The sequence below is a fragment of the Salmo salar genome, chromosome 15 (assembly GCF_965601325.2).
Source record: "Salmo salar chromosome 15, fSalSal1, whole genome shotgun sequence".
NCBI classification, from domain to species: domain Eukaryota; kingdom Metazoa; phylum Chordata; class Actinopteri; order Salmoniformes; family Salmonidae; genus Salmo; species Salmo salar.
Window position 1 is genome coordinate 75,707,501 of NC_138305.1, and position 20,000 is coordinate 75,727,500.

General features: G+C 46.9%; 1 protein-coding gene across 12 annotated transcripts in view; it reads right to left on the reverse strand.

Annotated features, from left to right (window-relative positions):
- Positions 1–20,000, reverse strand: part of prdm16 (PR domain containing 16) — a 243,781-nt gene that overhangs the window by 188,041 nt on the left and 35,740 nt on the right. Inside the window, exon 1 of one of the 12 annotated variants that reach the window (XM_082962055.1) lies at positions 4,865–4,970. The exons of the other annotated variants lie outside the window; for them this stretch is intronic. Within the exon in view, the coding sequence (XP_082818181.1) occupies positions 4,865–4,877 (13 nt within the window). The 5' untranslated portion in view covers positions 4,878–4,970. Of the gene's footprint in view, positions 1–4,864; positions 4,971–20,000 lie in introns of those variants that run through there. 12 annotated transcript variants of the gene reach the window in all.

Here is a 20,000-nt window from a genome sequence, read left to right on the forward strand (position 1 = left end):
GCATTATGTCTGCTATCACAGCGGTTTATGTGTGGTATCACTTTCTATGACAGATGTCCATATCAAATATTACAGCAGGGAAATGGACTAACATTCTGTGTGAATTGTGTGTGTAGAAATGCGTGCGTGCGCGGCGCGCGTGTGTGTGTGTTCTCAGCCCAGCCCACAGCTTTGCATTTCCCCAAACAGGAAACAACAAAAAAACAGGGAACCAAAAGGAGAACAACAATGGAGACGAGCGAAAGAGGAGGAAGGAGGAAGCTGTGACACACGGGAAGGACAGACTTTGCAGTCTCACAGTGACTCCTGTCTGTACGCAGGGGACCGAAAGAGACGCGACACCCAGACCAAACAGACCCATACGCCAAAGATTCACACAAAATAGACAGAGAACACGAGAGAGAGAGAAAAAAATGACATCAAGGCCAAGGCGAGATAGCGACGAAGAGAGAGGGACAAGGAGAGAGGGAGAGGGTAAGAGAGAGACGGGGGGGATCAAAGGGTATGTCTGCCTTTGATAGCGCGCTTCATATAATGGGTGGCACAATTAGACGGGCTTGACAATTTCCATTAGGCCTGATCAAATATTTATCATGCTTTGGGAGGGGATGTCACACCCTGCACCCAGCTCCCCCATTTGCATGACAAACTCCTAATGAAATAAGTGAAATCGAAAAGAGAATAGACAGAGAGAGAGAGAGAGAGAGAGAGAGAGAGAGAGAGAGAGAGAGAGAGGTGGTGTTGGAGAGAAGAGAGTCCTCTCGCCTGCATTTGGTTTGCAAATGGTGGGCCTGGCCATCGTGTCATCAATTACAAGCCAGGTTTGGTGGCGGCTATAGGAGCAGAGTGTCCGTGGCTCTGTGTGTGTGTGTGTGTGTGTGTGTGTGTGTGTGTGTGTGTGTGTGTGTGTGTGTGTGTGTGTGTGTGTGTGTGTGTGTGTGTGTGTGTGTGTGTGTGTGTGTGTAGAGGACGCGGCGCCGATGCCACCTCGCTGGCCCATTAATCACTGCGGCCGGTCCAAGAACGAGGCCCAAATTGGGCTCATCAGTCTCGATATTAAACAGGAATCAAGGTACAAGGGCAGGGAGGGAGGGAGGGAGGGAGGGAGGGAGGGAGGGAGGGAGGGAGGGAGGGAGGGAGGGAGGGAGGGAGGGAGGGAGGGAGGGAGGGAGGGAGGGAGGGAGGGAGGGAGGGAGGGAGATGGGGAGGAGAGAGGGAGGGAAAGAGGGCGGGGTAAAATCTGCAGTGATCTTTTCCTCCCTCCCCTCCCCTCTGTTATTTTGTTCTTTCACACAGGTGTGGATGGTATGAGATAGAGGTGGTGCTACCTCGGTACAAGTATGCCAAAGGCACCTTCACTTTCACAGTTGCAGATACAATCATGTAACAATCAAATCAAATCAAATTGTATTGGTCACATACACATGGTTAGCAGATGTTAACGCAAGTGTAGCGAAATGCTTGTTCTTCTAGTTCCGACAGTGCAGTAATATCTAACAAGTAATCTAACAATTCCCCAACAACTACCTAATACACACAAATCTAAAGGGGTGAATGAGAATATGTATATATATCTATATGGATGAGCGATGGCCGAGCGGCATACGCAAGATGCAATAGATGGTATAAAATACAGCATATACAGTTGAAGTCGGAAGTTTACATACACCCTTAGCCAAATACATTTAAACTCAGTTTTTCACAATTCCTGACATAATCCTAGTAAAAATACCCTATCTTAGGTCAGTTAGGATCACCACTTTATTTTAAGAATGTGAAATGTCAGAATAATAGTAGAGAGAATGATTTATTTCAGCTTTTATTTCTTTCATCACATTCCCAGTGGGTCAGAAGTTTTGGGTAGCCTTCCACAAGCTTCCCACAATAAGTTGGAAGTATTTTGGCCCATTTCTTCTGACAGAGCTGGTGTAACTGAATCAGGTTTGTAGGCCTCCTTGCTTGCACACGCTTTTTCAGTTCTGCCCACAATTTGTCTATGGGATTGAGGTCAGGGCTTTGTGATGGCCACTCCAATACCTTGACTTTGTTGTCCTTAAGCCATTTTGCCACAACTTTGGAAGTATGCTTGGGGTCATTGTCCATTTGGAAGACCCATTTGCGACCAAGCTTTAACTTCCTGACTGATGTCTTGAGATGTTGCTTCAATATATCCACATAATTTTCCTCCCTCATAATGCCATCTATTGATGCCATCTATTTGTGAAGTGCACCAGTCCCTCCTGCTGCAAAAAAAACCTCCAACACAACATGATGTTGCCACCCCTATGCTTCATGGTTGGTATGGTGTTCTTTGGCTTGCAAGCCTCCACCTTTTTCCTCCAAACATAACGATGGTCATTATGGCCAAACAGTTCTATTTTTGTTTCATCAGACCAGAGGACATTTCTCCAAAAAGTACAATCTTTGTCCCCACGTGCAGTTGCAAACCGTAGTCTGGCTTTTTTATGGCGATTTTGGAGCAGTGGCTTCTTCCTTGCTGAGCGCCTTTCAGGTTATGTCGATATAGGACTCGTTTTACTGTGGATATAGATACTTTTGTACCTGTTTCCTCCAGCATCTTCACAAGGTCCTTTGCTGTTGTTCTGGGATGGATTTGCACTTTTTGCACCAAAGTACGTTCATCTCTAGGGGACAGAACGCGTCTCCTTCCTGAGCGGTATGACGGCTGCGTGGTCCCATGGTGTTTATACTTGCGTACTATTGTTTGTACAGATGAACATGGTACCTTCAGGCGATTGGAAATTGATCTGAAGGATGAACCAGACTTGTGGAGGTCTACAATTCTTTTTCTGAGGTCTTGGCTGATTTCTTTTGATTTTCCCATGATGTCAAGCAAAGAGACACTGAGTTTGAATGTAGGCCTTGAAATACATCCACAGGTACACCTCCAATTGACTCAAATGATGTCAATTAGCCTATTAGAAGCTTCTAAAGCCATGACATCCTTTTCTGGAATTTTCCAAGTTGTTTAAAGGCACAGTCAACTTAGTGTATGTAAACTTCTGACCCACAGGAATTGTGATAGAGTGATTTATAAGTGAAATAATCTGTCTGTAAACAATTGTTGGAAAAATTACTTGTGTCATGCACAAAGTAGATGTCCTAACCGACTTGCCAAAACTATAGTTTGTTAACAAGAAATTTGTGGAGTGGTTGAAAAACGAGTTTTAATGACTCCAACCTAAGTGTATGTAAACCTCCGACTTCAACTGTACATGTGATATGAGTAATGTAAGATCATGTAAGATGTGTAAGCATTTTTAATGTGCCATTGTTTAAAGTGACAAGTGATCCATTTATTAAAGTGGCCAGTGATTGGGTCTCAATGTAGGCAGCAGCCTCTCTGAGTTAATGAATGCTGATACCCTTATGAAGACAGTTGCTATATAAATTATTGCATCCACTGGCCTCGCCAAACCAGGTGTGCGCCTCCAGAAGTGATTTGCAAACAGCAACAAAACGAGCGTATTCTGACACCCTTATTAACAGGGGGCTCTGTTTGAGCTGGGCTCTGGTCAGGCTCCTCGGCAGCCAGGGATTGTGGGTAACCAGGAGTTTGACCCTGGGGGTGAGAGGTCAGCACCCCAAGCTGTCAGGCTGATGGACGGATGAGGAAAGGGAGAGGGAGAGAAAAGGGAGGATGAGGATGAGGGATGGCCCGTGTTAGAGGGCTGTGACACCCTGTCTTGGAGGAATATGGATGACCCGCCACAACAGAGTGACAGGAGGGGACTGGCCTATCCCTAACTGGAAATAACGGGCCCTGTTCAGAAAGCTGCAAACGTTATGGAACGCTCAACTTATCGCGTAGAACAGATATGAGTGCTTGTCCTGTAGACTAGAGACTCATATCAGCTCTGGTCATTGCGTTTCTATCTGCAACGTTTGGAGAATATGGGTGAGAGCATGACAGCTGTGTATTGATCTGGTGGTGGAGCCAGGCTGAATGGACGACCAGGAGACTATTCATTTTAAAAGATGTTGGGGTTCATGCAGGTTCCCTGGTGGTCTTTGAACTAACTTTTGAAGTATGACGTGTTCTATGTGATCCTAGCAGTTGGATATTAAATATTATCCATCTAAGAGAGAAGTTGGTTGTCCTTATATTCCACGCCTTACAAGTTTAAAGGTGGAATATGCAGAAATAACTCTGCTCTTTCCTGGTTGCAAAAATTTGAATAGTTCACCTAATTTCAGTTTATGTGACAAAACAAGCAATGTAAAGTGTAGAGAATCAATATACCAATTAAACCCATGTGAAATATATTTTTAATAACCAAAAATATTTCATTTTCAGCTGTTTGAAGCCGATGTACAAAACCGAAAGTACAAGACACAAAAACAAAACTTAGGAATTAGAAGCATAGAATGGGTGCATATAGAACATACTGTATCTTCCGCTTCTTAGACTTTCTATCAAGGAGAATGACATATCTATAACTATGCAAATGTCTATGCACATTTGGTCGGGTCGCCCAAAAAGTGACATATTGCAGCTTTAAGAGGGGGAAAAGAAACGTCTATAGAACGTCTACTAAACGTCATACTGCCCTGGGGTGCAACTCAATATTAGGAAGGTGTCCCTAATGTTTGGTGTACTCAGTGTATATTTGTACAATTTTGACTCCTATTTCTCCAAGTCATAAAAGTTCACTTGAAAACGGTTCACAAGTAGAGCATTGCTTTGGTTGGTCGGTTCTCCCCTCCACACGTCAACAAAAGATGTGTGAAGTGGCAAAGTGTTGTAGTCTTAAGATACTGTCCCGAGACTGTCCTCTGTCTCCATTGTCATGACACCAACCTAAAATCACAAACAAACAAAAGTTGCAGCCACACAACTCACCTAGAGCAGACATGGTCACAAGCGTCTCGGGAAGAAGGTGTCTGACTAGAAGCTCCCGCTTTCCATAAACCCTGGCTACCAATTAAGCGTCTGTGTGTGTGTTTGTGTGTGCCGTGGTCTGTCCTTTTGTGTGTTAGAGAGAGTCGGAGTCTGTGTGTATCTGTGTGTGTCCCCATGATACTTGGAGGCCTATCTGCCCGCACCGCGATGCTGCTAACGTGAAAGAATGTGAGTGTCAATGTGACAGAGATAGTGGAAGTGCAGGGAGACGATGAGCTGAAATAAAGGGCATCACGGAGGTCAAGCACCCAGCCGAACACACACACACACACACACACACACACACACACACACACACACACACACACACACACACACACACACACACACACAGACATATGCACTTCCAAATATCTCCTCGGTGAGCGCTAATAACTTCACGTTTTGATGATTGACAGTAGCCTAACTGAGATTGACGGAGCACACAACGGGTGAAAATATTGTCAGTGTATCTGACACAAACAGCTTTTGTATGGGACGAGGACAGAAATATGCAACAATATATCCAGATATGCACCCAGCAAAACTGGGACCCAGGAAAAAAAAACGCCTTGGACCAATTCAGAGGCTGGGAGAACATTTGGGAGATATTGGGCTGAGAAGTGTAGGACACCACTTTTGCTGTCATTCTGTGTCTTCTTTCTCTCTTCTTTACTCTCTCACTCCGTCCCTCCCTCCACTCCCTGTGTCTCTCCCTGTCTTTCAACTCCTCCGTCTCGCTCAGGTCTTTGCCGTGCCGTCTCTCCCTGGCACCCATGACGCTGCAGCTTTGCTGGGGATCCAGCTCCAGACTGCAGCATGGTGCGGATGGGAGGGGACTGTGTCTATTCCTTTGATGGGATGATAGGATACTGGGAGGTTTGGGGTGGGGGAGACTAACTAAATCTGTTCCATATGACACTTACTCACATGGCCCTCCTGTCTGTGTCTGGGCACCCAGTTTGCCATGGGCGGTTGTGCAGTGGAGAGACGGGGGGGGCTTAGGGGGGGGTTGTGATTTCGGAGACACAAGCTGTTTGTGATGACTAGTGGCTCTGGCTTGTTATCTCTGGGTAACTCTTATACCTCCCCCCTCCCTCTCCCCTTCTCTCTCACTCTCTCTCTGTTTCTCTCTCTCTGTTTCTCTCACCAACACAAACCTATATAGAGATGAGATGCATTATCTACATTCTGTCAAGATAATTGGGGGGGACGGGGGATAGGGACAGGTACAGGGATGTCACAGCACCCACGCTGGCCATGGGGAATTGTTACCTTCTGGGTGGCCACACTACTCATTCGCTCATTCTCTCCTTTGTTTTTTTCTCTCTCTCCCTCCCTCCCTCCCTCGTGCTCTCTCTCTCTCTCTCTCCCTCCCTCCCTCTCTCTTTCTCTCATTCTTTCTTTCTCGCTCGCTCTCTCTCTCTCTCTCTCTCTCTCTCTCTCTCTCTCTCTCTCTCTCTCTACAGTGGTAGTGGTCGGGACTGGAGTCTTAATCCCTCTCTGCACTAATTCCCCAGCCTGATTGGGTTTACTGGCCTTGGATCAGTGGTGTACCTGGGTCCCACACACAGAGGCTCAGTGACCCCCCCCCACCCCCCCCCCCACCCCCCAATCCCAAACTCCAGGCACTGCCCAGCCCCATCCCCACCCCCACCAGCCCCACGTCCCTACTAGTCCCTGGCCGTGCCGGGCCAGGGAGAACAAAAGAATGCCTTGTGTTCAAGGGGCTTAGGGACATTTTTCTAATTTTTGAACAGCTAATATCTTGCAAAAGTTGTCTAATCTCTTTATGTTTAAGTTGAGATTTGTGTCCCCCCCACCCCGGGACACTGGTGGTGCTTAACACTTGACGGCTATCTAGGCCAGTTTAATTCGGCTAGTGTACGTCAGAAGAGGTTGTTCTGATGTGTAAGTGTTGTGGGGCGTCAGGCGGTGGGAGAGGTTGCCTTAAACGGCGATGGGGGGGCAGGACCAGAACTTGTCATACAGAGTATCATGTAGACCAGCGAGTGTGTTACGACAAACCTGCATGCCTTGTATCTGCTTCAGAACCACCAGAACCACACTGAACAATTCCACAAGGTCACCGACAGGTGAACGGATGTAGTGGCATGTGGGTCAATACAACGGAGAAAAGGAGACGTCAACAAACATCAAAATTGCATTAAGAGTACATATCCGGTGTGTTGCACTAAGTGTGAAACGTATATCCCCTTGCACTGTCTCAGTCAGCAGCATGGTGCAGGACTGGGTTGACTGATTTGAGGCTGAACTTTCAGCCCAGGTGTCAGGTCCTTGCCTACACCTCACACTACCTCCCCACAGTAGCCTGAGAGCGGGCTGTAATAAAACCCTGCCCTAATCACATAATTGCATACACTAAAAACCTAAACAGGGGAGGAGGAGGTAGAGGAGGAGAAGAAAGAGGAGGAGGAGGAAGAGGAAGAGCCCGTTACATCATCAAACAGGGTTTCGAAAGTCGTTTGAGTGAGTGGCAGCTCGCATGTCTCTTTACTTACTTTTATAAGGCGAGACGGACAATAGATACCGCAGCAGGACAATGCACTCCGGCATAGGGTGCAAGTACATACTAATTCCCTCACTGAGGGATGAAAGCAGTTTGGGTTACAGGAAGTGAACCTGAGACGAGACGAGTGGCGCGAGTACAGGGGCCTCTACATACAGGACACCTGCAGTACTAGGACTTGAGGGACAGGTCAATGAGACAGAGTTAAGAGTAGAGGTCAAGAGTCTATCAGTGTGTGTGTGTGTGCGTGTGTGTGTGTGTGTGTGTGTGTGTGTGTGTGTGTGTGTGTGTGTGTGTGTGTGTGTGTGTGTGTGTGTGTGTGTGTGTGTGTGTGTGTGTGTGTGTGTGTGTGTGTGTGTGTGTGTGTGTGTGTGTGTGTGTGTGTTAGTTAATGTCGGACAAAGTCATTGTTTTCAAAGGACTTTCTTTACATTTGGTTACCTAATTATTACAAGATGTGCCGAGGACTTCACTTGATCTGTCTTTACCACAGGAGGTTTTTCTAGACAGAACAATGTCCCATATTCCACACAAAGGGAGGCAAAGCTAGATATAGTGGCCTAGGACCATCTCCATGGCTCAAGCCACTCAATCAACTGAAAAAGAGTTGAGTTGTTTGTGACTTGGAAAGCCGTCCGAAACTTCTTGAAAAATAACTGTTCGATTAAATATCTTCTTCCACTCTGAATAAAACACATTTACACCATATTCCTTTGTTTTGGGTTGTCCAATAAACAGGCCCCTCCTACGACAGGGAAGAAAAACGAATTGAATCATCGTAATGGTGTTTCTGCTTGGCTGGAGCAAAAGCCTGCACCCACGTCGACCCCTACATGTCGGGTGAGGCCTGTGATGTTCTGCAGCCCTCTCAGTAACAGCTGCCTCTTTAGCGGGCAGGGCAGCAGTGAGCCATTCATCATCATCAGCTCAACCAGGAAGGCCTGGCCGTGGCCCTGGGACAGTGTTGACCTTAACCTCTGACCTCTACCGCTGATCTCTGGAAAGATGCACAGGCTCCGGTTCCTTCCTTCTGCCTTCTGAGGGACTACCATGGTCTGTAGGGTGTGGGTGTGTGTGTGTGTGTTGCCAGTGTGAGGCAGGCATGTGTTGAGGCACTGCACGGCGCTTCACAAAGAGAGCTGATTGGAAACAGCAGGTGAGCACAACTAACGAGCACCAGTGAATATGCACATAGAACGAAGGCGCAGAGAGAGAAAAAAACGGCCTTTTCCCAACCCCTTCAAATGTTCAAAAAATGCATTCAGGTGAGTAGTTGTGGGTGGGGGTTAGCTCATAAATATTCATTTTGGGGGTGGGTAAACGTAGATGTACCTGATCCCAACACTTTCTCACTAAAGCATACTTCCCAGAAGTCCACTGGCACGCTCCTATAATACAATAATGTGCATCGCGAGTGAATACGTCTCTGGACAGTCAGCGTACAGCAGTAAGACGCAGAGTTCCGGACATCTATTGCTCCATGGAGAGGAAACTAAATATTTGAAATGTGGTCCTCACATTTATTGGGGTATTGTGTTGGGAATTCAAGTGCAATCATCACCTTGAAAATGGCGATTCAATCCAACCCGCATTGCAGAACTTATACAGTAGCACTTTTTCCAATGGTCAAATGAACTCACAGATTGGTTTTGTATAAAAACGATAACTACAAATAGAAACGTATAATCCTCATAGCCGACATGTTTTTTCCCCTTCCTAAAAGCACATAGATGTGCATGAAACAGTAACCAAAAACGTTGAATTTGGTCATACGTGGCAATGTGCCTTACTGCCTTTTGAATTTTGTGTAACGTCAGTAGTCTAGTCAAAGAAGCATTATGCAAAATATATTGTTGGCACACTCCACTTACCAAGACCATTGCCAAGTAAGGCGCGCTGTCACTTGTTTTAATAGTAAGCCTTGTGGTGGTACCACCCAGCAGATCTAGAAGGAAGTGTATATCATACCGAATCCCTCCCTTGAGATGAGGTAGAGGAACGTTCTCAAGGTGCCTACATCATGACCGCTAGGGGCAAAAAGAGCTAGATTCACTACTAAAGCCCAAAATATATCACTTTTGCTATTTAACTGTCAAAATGAAAAACAGAATTGACGTGTCTCACTATAACTATGCCTAAAACCAATTTTTTTAAAGAGCAATTGATCTTGTATACGAATATCACCAACCTGAGGTAAAAAGGATGTGTAATTTCCCACCCTTTGACATGGTCAAAACGTCAGCTTGTGTAATGTAGTAACACATACAGTACTACCACATCAAGTAGTGTAATATACATTACATATAGCAAAAACATTCAATATCTTCATTTATGATAGTAAATGAAGCAAACTCACTGATATTTTCAATAATCACATTTCTCACTAGTTTAACCATTTACAGACTGAAAGAAAAACGTTCTTATGCACAATTTAACTGGGCGCTTTAGAAAGACCTCCGGTAGCGACTGCACAGCTCATTCATCCAACTTTTTTTTTTAAAGCGTTGCGTAAAGCTATACGGATAAATCTAGGGCTGATCAATGTGTCTTTACGGTTGTTTAACTGTAGGTCAAGGCTCGGAAAACAGACGGCAACAGTTCATGCTATAACCGATCCTTAGGTGTTTGGAGAAATATCTACTCTATCTCCTGTAATAATACCAGTCTAGTTTTGAAAACTTGGGAAATTGGCAGACCAAGCCCGCACACATTCTCTTCCCTATGCCTCATGCTTTTGGACCGGGCGTGTTGTACTGTACTGTGCATACTGCCCTTGGAGACTCTAAAAGAAAAAGCTTTTTGGGGTTATTTTGGGCTCAGATATGTCCTTTGGCCAACTGCATGGGGCCGTGGCGGGTGAGTGGGCGGGGGAAAGAGAGTGGAAGAGAGGGAGACGGTTGGAGAGTCTTGGCGTTGCTCCTTGCCTCTCCCCACAGAGCAGTCAAGGAGTGCGGAGAAAATGAACATTTTGTTTGCCTTGCTAATTACAATTGTCATTACCCGTACCTTAATAAACGAGCTATGTGATGAGAGAAAAAAATGGGTTGCCCTTGGAAATTGGTGGATCGACACATACACACGCACAGTCGTACTTGGGGTGTTGGGAGTGCTGGTGTGGTAAATTAGCACTGTTTTGTGTGTGTGTGTGTGTTTGTACTGCTCTGACGAGCTGCTCTGATTACAGTTCAGCCCGTTGGTTGATGAAGGAAGCTGTTAATTGCCGTGAAGGGCAACACTGGCTAACCCAATCAATTGTGTTCTCTCATATCATTCCCTTCAGTAGAAGGGGGACCACTAACATCAATGGCAATACTCCACATGAAGAGAGCTTTAGTGTGAAGGGCCAAGGTTCTCATCTCACACTTTTAGGAGCATCCAAGTCTTTCTTGCCTGGTTAGTATCTGGGGAGACAGCCTGGAATTAGTTTTGATGCGTCATTATTCCACTCACTCAGCCCACCACATCAATAACACCACACCCGATAATACGCTACGCAAAACATTCACCACAGATATCACACCTCATACAGAACAGCTAATAATACAAAAATAAAACAGCTAAATCAGGGATGTCCTCCATTTTGTCTTTGCATTAGTCAGTCAGTCAGTAAATAAACACTCCCTTTCCTGTGCTTTTCTTCCCCATTCAGAGTAGCCTAAGATAGATAAGAGAGCCAAGAGGCCTATAGTGCAAACACCACCACTGGCCAGACCAGGGTAATAGTCTAGACCAGCATCAAGTAAACAAACAGGGCCATGGTCAGTGCCAGAACCAGGGGGTCAGTCTATTGAGAACCAGGGGGACAGTCTATTGAGAACCAGGGGGTCAGTCTATTGACTAACTGACCCAGCCCTCTGTATCGAAGCTCGTCTGTATTTTACTGACCTCCATTGGCCTTCACTAATTGCATTTAAGTGCTACGTTATCGGCAGATCCATTGTCGCTGCTTTCTCCTTCTCCAAATGACTAATTAAGGCAAATGGCCTGAGCATCAATTACCGTTGCTCTCATTGCGGGCGGCGCGCTCGAGTGCAGTTTAAGCGACTGCGTAAATATTTCGGCTGTCAATGGCACAGGAAAAGGAGTTTTCTTTCCAAAGCGGTTCTCTTAAAGCAAACACAAAGACGCCAAGATCCTAACACTGGGCGTCCACACACATACCCTCACTGGAAATCATCTTAACCAGCTCATGTGTCAATATTCATGTCATATGGCCCTAAGATGCCGCTTAAATTTGTATTTTGACAAATTACCGGCCAACGTTTTAGTCACCCACATTATAAATACATAACTGTCCCCAGAATAGGAGGTGGCTTTGTTCGCTTCACAAGGACGTCACAAGTTAATTCACAAGGCTCTCTAAGAAACCTCAGACAGAGGAAGATCTGAGCACCTTGTGTGTGACAAACGTTGCTTTTAGCGTATTCCATTTTTTTTTGAACGGGTGCAACTCAAGGTGAAGCGTTGGGCCTGCTTTGCTTTGCATGACCCGTATACGAGGCCTCCTGTCCACACGCTAAATACCTTGTATTGTGCCCTGGTGGGTTTTTTTCGCCGACAGCCCTGCTAAAGATGTTGACATTTTGAAGCCCAGCGTCATAATACTTTGTTTTCACACACTCTCGACTCGTGTTTATCCTTGCTGAGCCCTGAGCTAACAAAAGACAAGGAAGCTCTTCTACCCAACGGCCATTGGCCCTGTAAGCCGGGAGGAGAGGGCGGGAGGGGAGAGGGGAAAGGCGCCTACTTTTTCAGGTGCCAAAGTTTTGACATAACGAGGAGCTCGAGTTACACTTAGGTCTGAGGTCATGCACTGCTTTTCATGAAGCCTCGTCTGTGATAAACACCTGCCGAGCGACAGAGAAATGTCGCTGCCCGCCTCTGTGGTGGCGTTCGTTACTCGTTCAGTCACAACAGATTTACGCCGTGTCATTGTGATGTAAATTGACCGGGATGGGCTATGGTTTTCAGCAGCACGTGGTTTTGCGTTGCGGACAGCGTCCTTATCAAATGTTGACCTCTGAATTAGGATAGGAGCCTCGGGGTGGGGGGTGGGGGGGGGGGGTGGGGAGCAACAACAAAAAGCACAGAGAAAATGTCAGACACCCTCTCAGGTTGCAACGTTTACACTTTTCCCAAAATGTGCCTTGATTCAGGAGCACATATCTCCACTCCATATCTCCAGGCCTCAGCCCTTCTCCATTCTTGTGCGCCAAGCAAACACTAGTACATGTTCCTATTCTTCTGCCATTTTAGCTCCAGTCCAACCCGCCCAGACAAAATGGGCATTAAAGCATTAGGAGCTAATGTTTTTGGAAGTGTACGGTATCTTGGTGGGATGGGGGGGGGGGGGGGGGCTGTCTAATGTTGGAAGGTCCTCACATGGCAACCATTACATCCATAGCCCCTCTAATCGCTGCCGACCTGCCTACCCGCCTGGAGCCATCCCACCTCTGACTGACTCTTTCTCTGTGTGTGTGTGTGTGTGTGAGTGTGTGTGAGTGTGAGTGTGAGTGTGTGAGTGTGTGTGTGTGTGAGTGTGAGTGTGAGTGTGTGTGTGTGTGTGAGTGTGTGTGAGTGTGTGTGTGTGTGTGTGTGTGTGTGTGTGTGTGTGTGTGTGTGTGTGTGTGTGTGTGTGTGTGTGTGTGTGTGTGTGTGTGTGTGTGTGTGTGGTGTCAGAGGTTCAGCAGGGCAGCCTGTTCACACTTTCACAAGCAACACACACACACACACACACAAGTTTGTTTTACTCTCCTTGTGGGGACCGAACAATTGATTCCCATTCAAAATCCTATTTTCCCTAACCCCTAACCTAACCTTAACTCTAACCCTTACCCTAACCCTAATTGTAACCCTAACCCTAATTGTAACCCTAACCCTAATTGTAACCCTAACCCTAATCCTAAAACTAACCCCTAAGCCTAAAATAGCCTTTTTCCATGTGGGGACCGGCGGACTTAAGGTCCCCACAAGGATAGTAAAACCAAAAAAACACACACACACACGCACCCACACACACACACACACAGGAGGGACAATGTTGAAATAAATTCCTTTAGAAAAAGGTCCCTAAGTTTCCAACTATTTGCAGACCATTTCTTTCCCTCTTCAGAATACAGTCTGCTTGTGGAAGACGAAGAGCTAGGTTTGGCCCGTCATCTCTGTATATCTGTTTGTTTTTTTGTTTGCTTGTTGTGTCAATCTCAAGTGTGGTGGCTGTCAGCGGCCATATATTTGCTGGTTTGGCAGCAACAGGACCAGAGAGGTGGAGAGGAGCTGGGCCTCGAGAGCCATAACTCTTTGGAAGCCGCTGGGTGACACTAATGAGAGATCTCGGTCCTTGGAGTCAGAGGAGGGTTCCTGCTGCCTGTTATGTGGATAGAGCTGGGAAAGAGTGGACCGCTGTTGCCACACTGAGAGGAGGGAAGGGAGGAATAGGGGTGTGGGCATCATATGGCCGTGTGTCTGTATATGTGTGAGTTTATGAATGTTTTTGAAGATATATGTTTGCTTGTGTCTCTTTGTGTGTGTGTGTGTGTGTGTGTGTGTGTGTGTGTGTGTGTGTGTGTGTGTGTGTGTGTGTGTGTGTGTGTGTGTGTGTGTGTGTGTGTGTGTGTGTGTGTGTGTGTGTGTGTGACGTGGTGGGTGGAGCGGTGTATCACAACTCAATGTGAAGTTTTACATGGCCACATATTGAGCACACCCCCCTTTCTTCACCACCTCTTCTCTCCAGTTCCATCCTTCCCACACTCCACTCAAGCCCCTTAGGTATGTGTGTGTGTGTGTGTGTGTGTGTGTGTGTGTGTGTGTGTGTGTGTGTGTGTGTGTGTGTGTGTGTGTGTGTGTGTGCGCGAGCGTGAGCGTGCGCAAGTGTGTGTGCCCATGCACGGGTGTGTTCGTGTGTGTGTGTGTGTATGCTCGCACTCAAGATCTGGGGGATAATTTACTTGGAGAGACCACACAGGAGACAGCTCAATGCTGAGTAAACACCACATCAAAACACACCCCACCGTACAGTGTGCGCCCCTCCCTCTGTGTAATTGGGAAAAGCTGCCCTCCATTAAAACTTGCTGACATCACTTAGACGGCTAAGTACGTCGCTGAGTTAACGAGGCCGCCATAGCAGGACGCTGGGCTTTGATTCCATCACACAACAGTCGTAGAGTTCTAACGTAGCTAGCTGGCAGGGACGAGCCGTCATGCTGCAGTCACGTCAATTGAGCGTTTCAAACAAAAACAGACAAACAAAACACAAGTTGTGCATGGGAGGTAAATGTGTGCACAACGTACGAGTGCAGAGCGGTATTGAAGTGTGCTCCACCCACATATGATTCAGCACACATGCCCTGTGTCTGCTGCGTGGGATCGCCTATCCAAACACACAAAATGGCGTACCGGCTCCCTGCATATCACACACAACCTTTGAAGGAATGTATGCATGCAAGTGTGTGTGTGTGTGTGTGTGTGTGTGTGTGTGTGTGTGTGTGTGTGTGTGTGTGTGTGTGTGCGTTTGCAGGTGACGCCCCCCCCCCCCCCCCCCCCCACGACCCCCTAAACACCCTTCACCCCCCCACTGACTTCCCCAATGAACAGAGGTGGGTTCCTGCATTCAGCTTGAAGTCTAATTAAACCTAGCTACGTGGAGCTCTCCAAGTTCCATTACAGCGTGAAGACTGCCGGCCTCCATCCCTCTCTCCCTCCCTCTCTCATCCCTCTCTCTCTCATTCTATATTAACACCTGCTTCTTTTCCAATTAGTCCCACAAATAGAGACAAATGAACCAGGGGGTTCGCTGATTAATTCACTTCTGTCAAGGACTCCATTGCCTACACACATGCACAGAGCGCGTACCCGCACACACACACACACACACACACACACACACACACACACACACACACACACACACACACACACACACACACACACACACACACACACAGGACTAGAACATAGGCAAGTGTTCTGCTAGTGTCAGCTAGGGAATAGCCAGGGTAGACTTGTCTTTGTGTTGACTTCCTATAAAGAACACATACAAATATGACACATTCATCCACACAGGCCCAGCGGAGCAGTATAAATGTTGCCGTCCAAATTCAACACTGTAGATTTAACTACTTTACGTTCACTTTGGCAGCCTAGTTTCTTTTTTAACCTTTATTTAACCAGGCAAGTCAGTTAAGAACACAGTCTTATTTACAATGACGGCCTACCCCGGACGACGCTGGGCCAATTGTGCGCCGCCCTATGGGACTCCCAGTCACGGCCGGATGTGATACAGGCTGGATTCAAACCAGGGACTGTAGTGACGCCTCATGCACTGAGATGTAGTGCCTTAGACCGCTGAGCCACTCGGGAGCCCGTCATCTTTACTTAAGAAGAAATTGATGAAGGGTATTGATTCAACAACTAAAAAAGAGGGATGAGATCGAGAAAGAGAGAGAGAGAGAGAGAGAGAGAGAGAGAGAGAGAGAGAGAGAGAGAGAGAGAGAGAGAGAGAGAGAGGGGGGGGGGGGGGGGGGGTGTCCTTGGGAAAAGATAGAGCCCCCCCCCACCTTTTCATGCTTTGTGTAACCTGTAAAACTCCCTCTTCTATCCATCTCTCCTCTCTCCCTTTTTCCGGGGGACAAGGAGGACAAATTCCTCTCTCTTCTCCTTGAAGCTGGAGAGTCAGTTTGTTTGCTGATCCTATCATTAGTCTTCTGCTGTCCTCCCTGTTTGTTCAGCTAAACCTCCCTCTGGTTGCTCTCTCTCTGTTGCTCTCTCTCCCTCTTTCACTCTCTACCTACCTCTCTCTTTCTCTACCTCTCTCTCTCTCTCTACCTCTCTCACTCTCTACCTACCTCTCTCTTTCTCTACCTCTCTCTCTCTAACTCTCGCTCTCAATTCAATTAAATTCAAGGGATTTATTCTCTACCTCTCTTGCTCTCTCTACCTCTCTCTCTCTACCTATCTCTCTCTCTATACCTCTCTCTCCCTGTCTCTACCTCTACCTTTTACCTTTACTGTTCTGTGGCCGGGCCTGTATAGGAAGACAGCACAACCTTAACCCTGACACCCATAGTCGTCCCCCCCCCCCCCCAAAAAAAAAAGTGTACACACAGGCATGCACAGACACACACACTGACACAAGCGCACATATACTGTACACACAGGTGCCCACAGACACGTACACACACCTACACTACCAGTCAAAAGTTTGGACGCACCTACTCATTCAAGGGTTTTTCTTTATTTTTATTATTTTCTACATAGTAGAATAATAGAAGACATCAAAACTATGAAATAACACATATGGAATCATGCAATAACCAAAAAAGTGTTAAACAAATCCAAATATATTTTGGATTTTAGATTCTTCAAAGTAGCCACCCTTTGCCTTGATGACAGCCTTGCACGCTCTTGGTATTCTCTCAACCAGCTTCATGAGGTAGTCACCTGGAACGCATTTCAATTAACAGGTGTGCCTTGTTAAAAGTACATTTTAACTGTACTGTACATATACACACACACTCTCTACCAGGGCCATTTTGTAGCAAGCGATGACTTGTTAGTTAAATGCCTTTAATAAGTTGAGAGGGAAGCATACGAAGGTAACAAAATAACTGGTAACTATAGTATACTTGCTGCCAAAGAGGTCATGTCTCAACAATTCCAAAAGTGTCTGGTAATAATGCATCACTGTTGATAGTGTTTTTGTGTTTCGTTAAGCCCACAAGATCAACACACTCTGGATGACTGTACTGTAGCTAACCATCCAACGGTGAAATGACGGTAAATGGTTTTCTGGGTTCTGTTTTTTGAAAAAGTACTTTTTGTAAAGAGAGAGTGTTTACTTAATGGGTGGATTCGTTGCTCTGTCATAGCAGGTGCCATTAGATGGTCTCTCTCTCTCTCTCTCTCTCTCTCTCTCTCTCTCTCTCTCTCTCTCTCTCTCTCTCTCTCTCAATACAACTCATTCAGTGTAACTTGTTCAATCAAAAGCGTGTTCCATTTAATAAACCGCCGTGGAACAGAGGTCCGGGGATGTCAAGTGTAGGCATGAAAGCCGAGGCCATAGTGTGGAGCAGATGAGGGGCTTAGGCCACTACAGTCTCCAACACTCACTGGCTTCTCTTCCTCTCCTCTCCTCTCCTCTCCTCTCCTCTCCTCTCCTCTCCTCTCCTCTCCTCTCCTCTCCTCTCCTCTCCTCTCCTCTCCTCTCCTCTCCTCTCCTCTCCCTCTCCTCTCCTCTCCTCTCCTCTCCTCTCCCCTCCCACCAGCCAAGGCAATCAGTCAGTCGCCTGAGTAGAAATGATTCTCCTGTTGGCCCCATTGTCAGGTTTATGAAAGAGCTTGTCTTCAATTAGCCCTGATAAGAGATGAAGAGAGGGAAGCCGGTGCCCGGAAAGGAGGAGGAGTAGAGGGCAAGCAACAGGATCACCTGGGCAGAGCTCTAATCGCTTTGATGCTATTGGCTGATCTCAAAAGATCTCCAAAGTTAGCCATCGTCTCTCCACCCCCTCCTGTCTCTCAATGAACTTTCTCTCTCGCTCTCTCTCTCTCTCTCTCTTAATGAAGCCGGTAGGATGTCCCACTTATGAGCATGTCACCCCCCTTTGAGGGGGGGGGGGGGACAATAGGGGAAGGGGTGGGGCTCCCAATTTGAGGAACTGCATGTATGATGCTAAGGCAGAAAGGGGGGAGGAGAGGAGGGGGAGAACAGATAGAATAGCCCGGGTTCTTTTTTGATGAAGTATTTTCCATTAACTTCCCACCTCGATAAGATCTTAATCACAACCGCTCAAATGATCCGCCCTGACATTTATCAACTCCCGTTGGTCGTTCCGGCTCCCGGGGGCGCGGGAGGGGGACGCTTAGAGCCCTGGCCCCATTGGATGGCCACGCCCCTCTTTTTCTTGTTCCCTTCTTCTTCTCCTCCTTCGAGGGCCCACCACTGAATGGAAGTTCATTTGGAGCTGGTTGATTTATCTTGCAGGGGACAAATAGCGAGGTATTGTGGACATGCTAAGTCGGCCACCTTTATTTTGTTTTCTCAAAGAAGAAGGGGACTTGGGTCGGGTTGGAGGTGGGGTGGTGGGGGGGGTGTGACGGGGGTGAATGAGTGAGTGAGTTATTGCCGGGGTTGTCCACTGATTGCGTTCGGCGGGGGAGAGGAGGAAGAGTGAATGGGGGGCCGGCGGGTTGCCCCGACGTGGCGCTGGGGTCCTTTTGACAGAGGGGGGGGTGGGGTAGATTAAGGTGGGGGGGGGGGGCATATGGCCCTTACAATGGCCTGAATACCTGATGGGATCAGGACCCTCTGTGACTAGTCCTATTACCCAAATTCTTTCACCTTTCTTATCGAAGGAGTGGAAAAAACAAGGGAACAAAAAACCACGCAAGCGGTTAACTCTTCCAGTGCCGCCGCCGACTGTGACCACCTGTCGCAGTTCCTGGGAGTTGCATGTGTCTGTTACACTCATCGATATGTTAAGAAATGTGTCTGGTCATTTAGATTTGATTTTCATATTGACTTCAGTGATTTCTGCATCGAATGACTCCTTGCTCTTTTTATACGGAAAATAAGCACTAAATATCTATCTCTCACGCAGAGCTCCGCCAGCTGCTGATGAGAAACACACTTAGTAATGTCCACTAGCGCTGTCTGTCTCTCTCCTGTATCTCCTAAAGGTGTTATCAACAGGTGTCAGACTGGGGAAGGTCAGGGGGTGTCACAGCTGCAGTCTGTCTGTCTGTCACACACACACACACACACACACACACACACACACACACACACACACACACACACACACACACACACACACACACACACACACACGCACCCACACAAAACAAACACAAACTTCAACAAGTCTACACCACTTTGAGAGAGCTATGAGGACAACAACACAAAACAACACACAAACCAACACATTATTTCAAGTGCATCTTATGAAGGCTTCATAAAGCATTCGTTTAGGCTTCATAAGCACTACATAAATGGGTCACAAATCAGCTATGACCCTATTTCATGCTCTATAAAGGATTAATAAATGTGAACAAATAAATATATTGTTTTGTAACACAGTTATGCCAAATTATGAATCTTTATAGGGCATGATATACACCTATAAATGATTTCTGAAGCATATATGTAGTGCTTATGAAGCCTATATGATGGCTTTATGAAGCCTTCATAATATGCACTTCAAAGAAAGCGGTACCGAAAATCGAATCAAATCGAGGAGGATGGGCCTCACTATCCATAAACTGCATATAGCACGTTGTGTATATATAGTATGTCACATAGCTGCATCACGCCACTGCAGTAATGTGTGGTGCTAATAACAGGAATTAGCAATTAGCTTAGTGTGCTCCTGGCTAAAGCAGGTAAAGAACGCGCTAAGCCCGGGTAGGCAGGTGGAATGCAACACTAGGCGTTGAGTGGGAGGGAGGGAGGGAGGGAGGGAGGGAGGGAGGGAGGGAGGGAGGGAGGGAGGGAGGGAGGGAGGGAGGGAGGGAGGGAGGGAGGGAGGGAGGGAGGTGGAGGGGTGTTAAGGACAGGGTGGGGGGAGAAGGGGG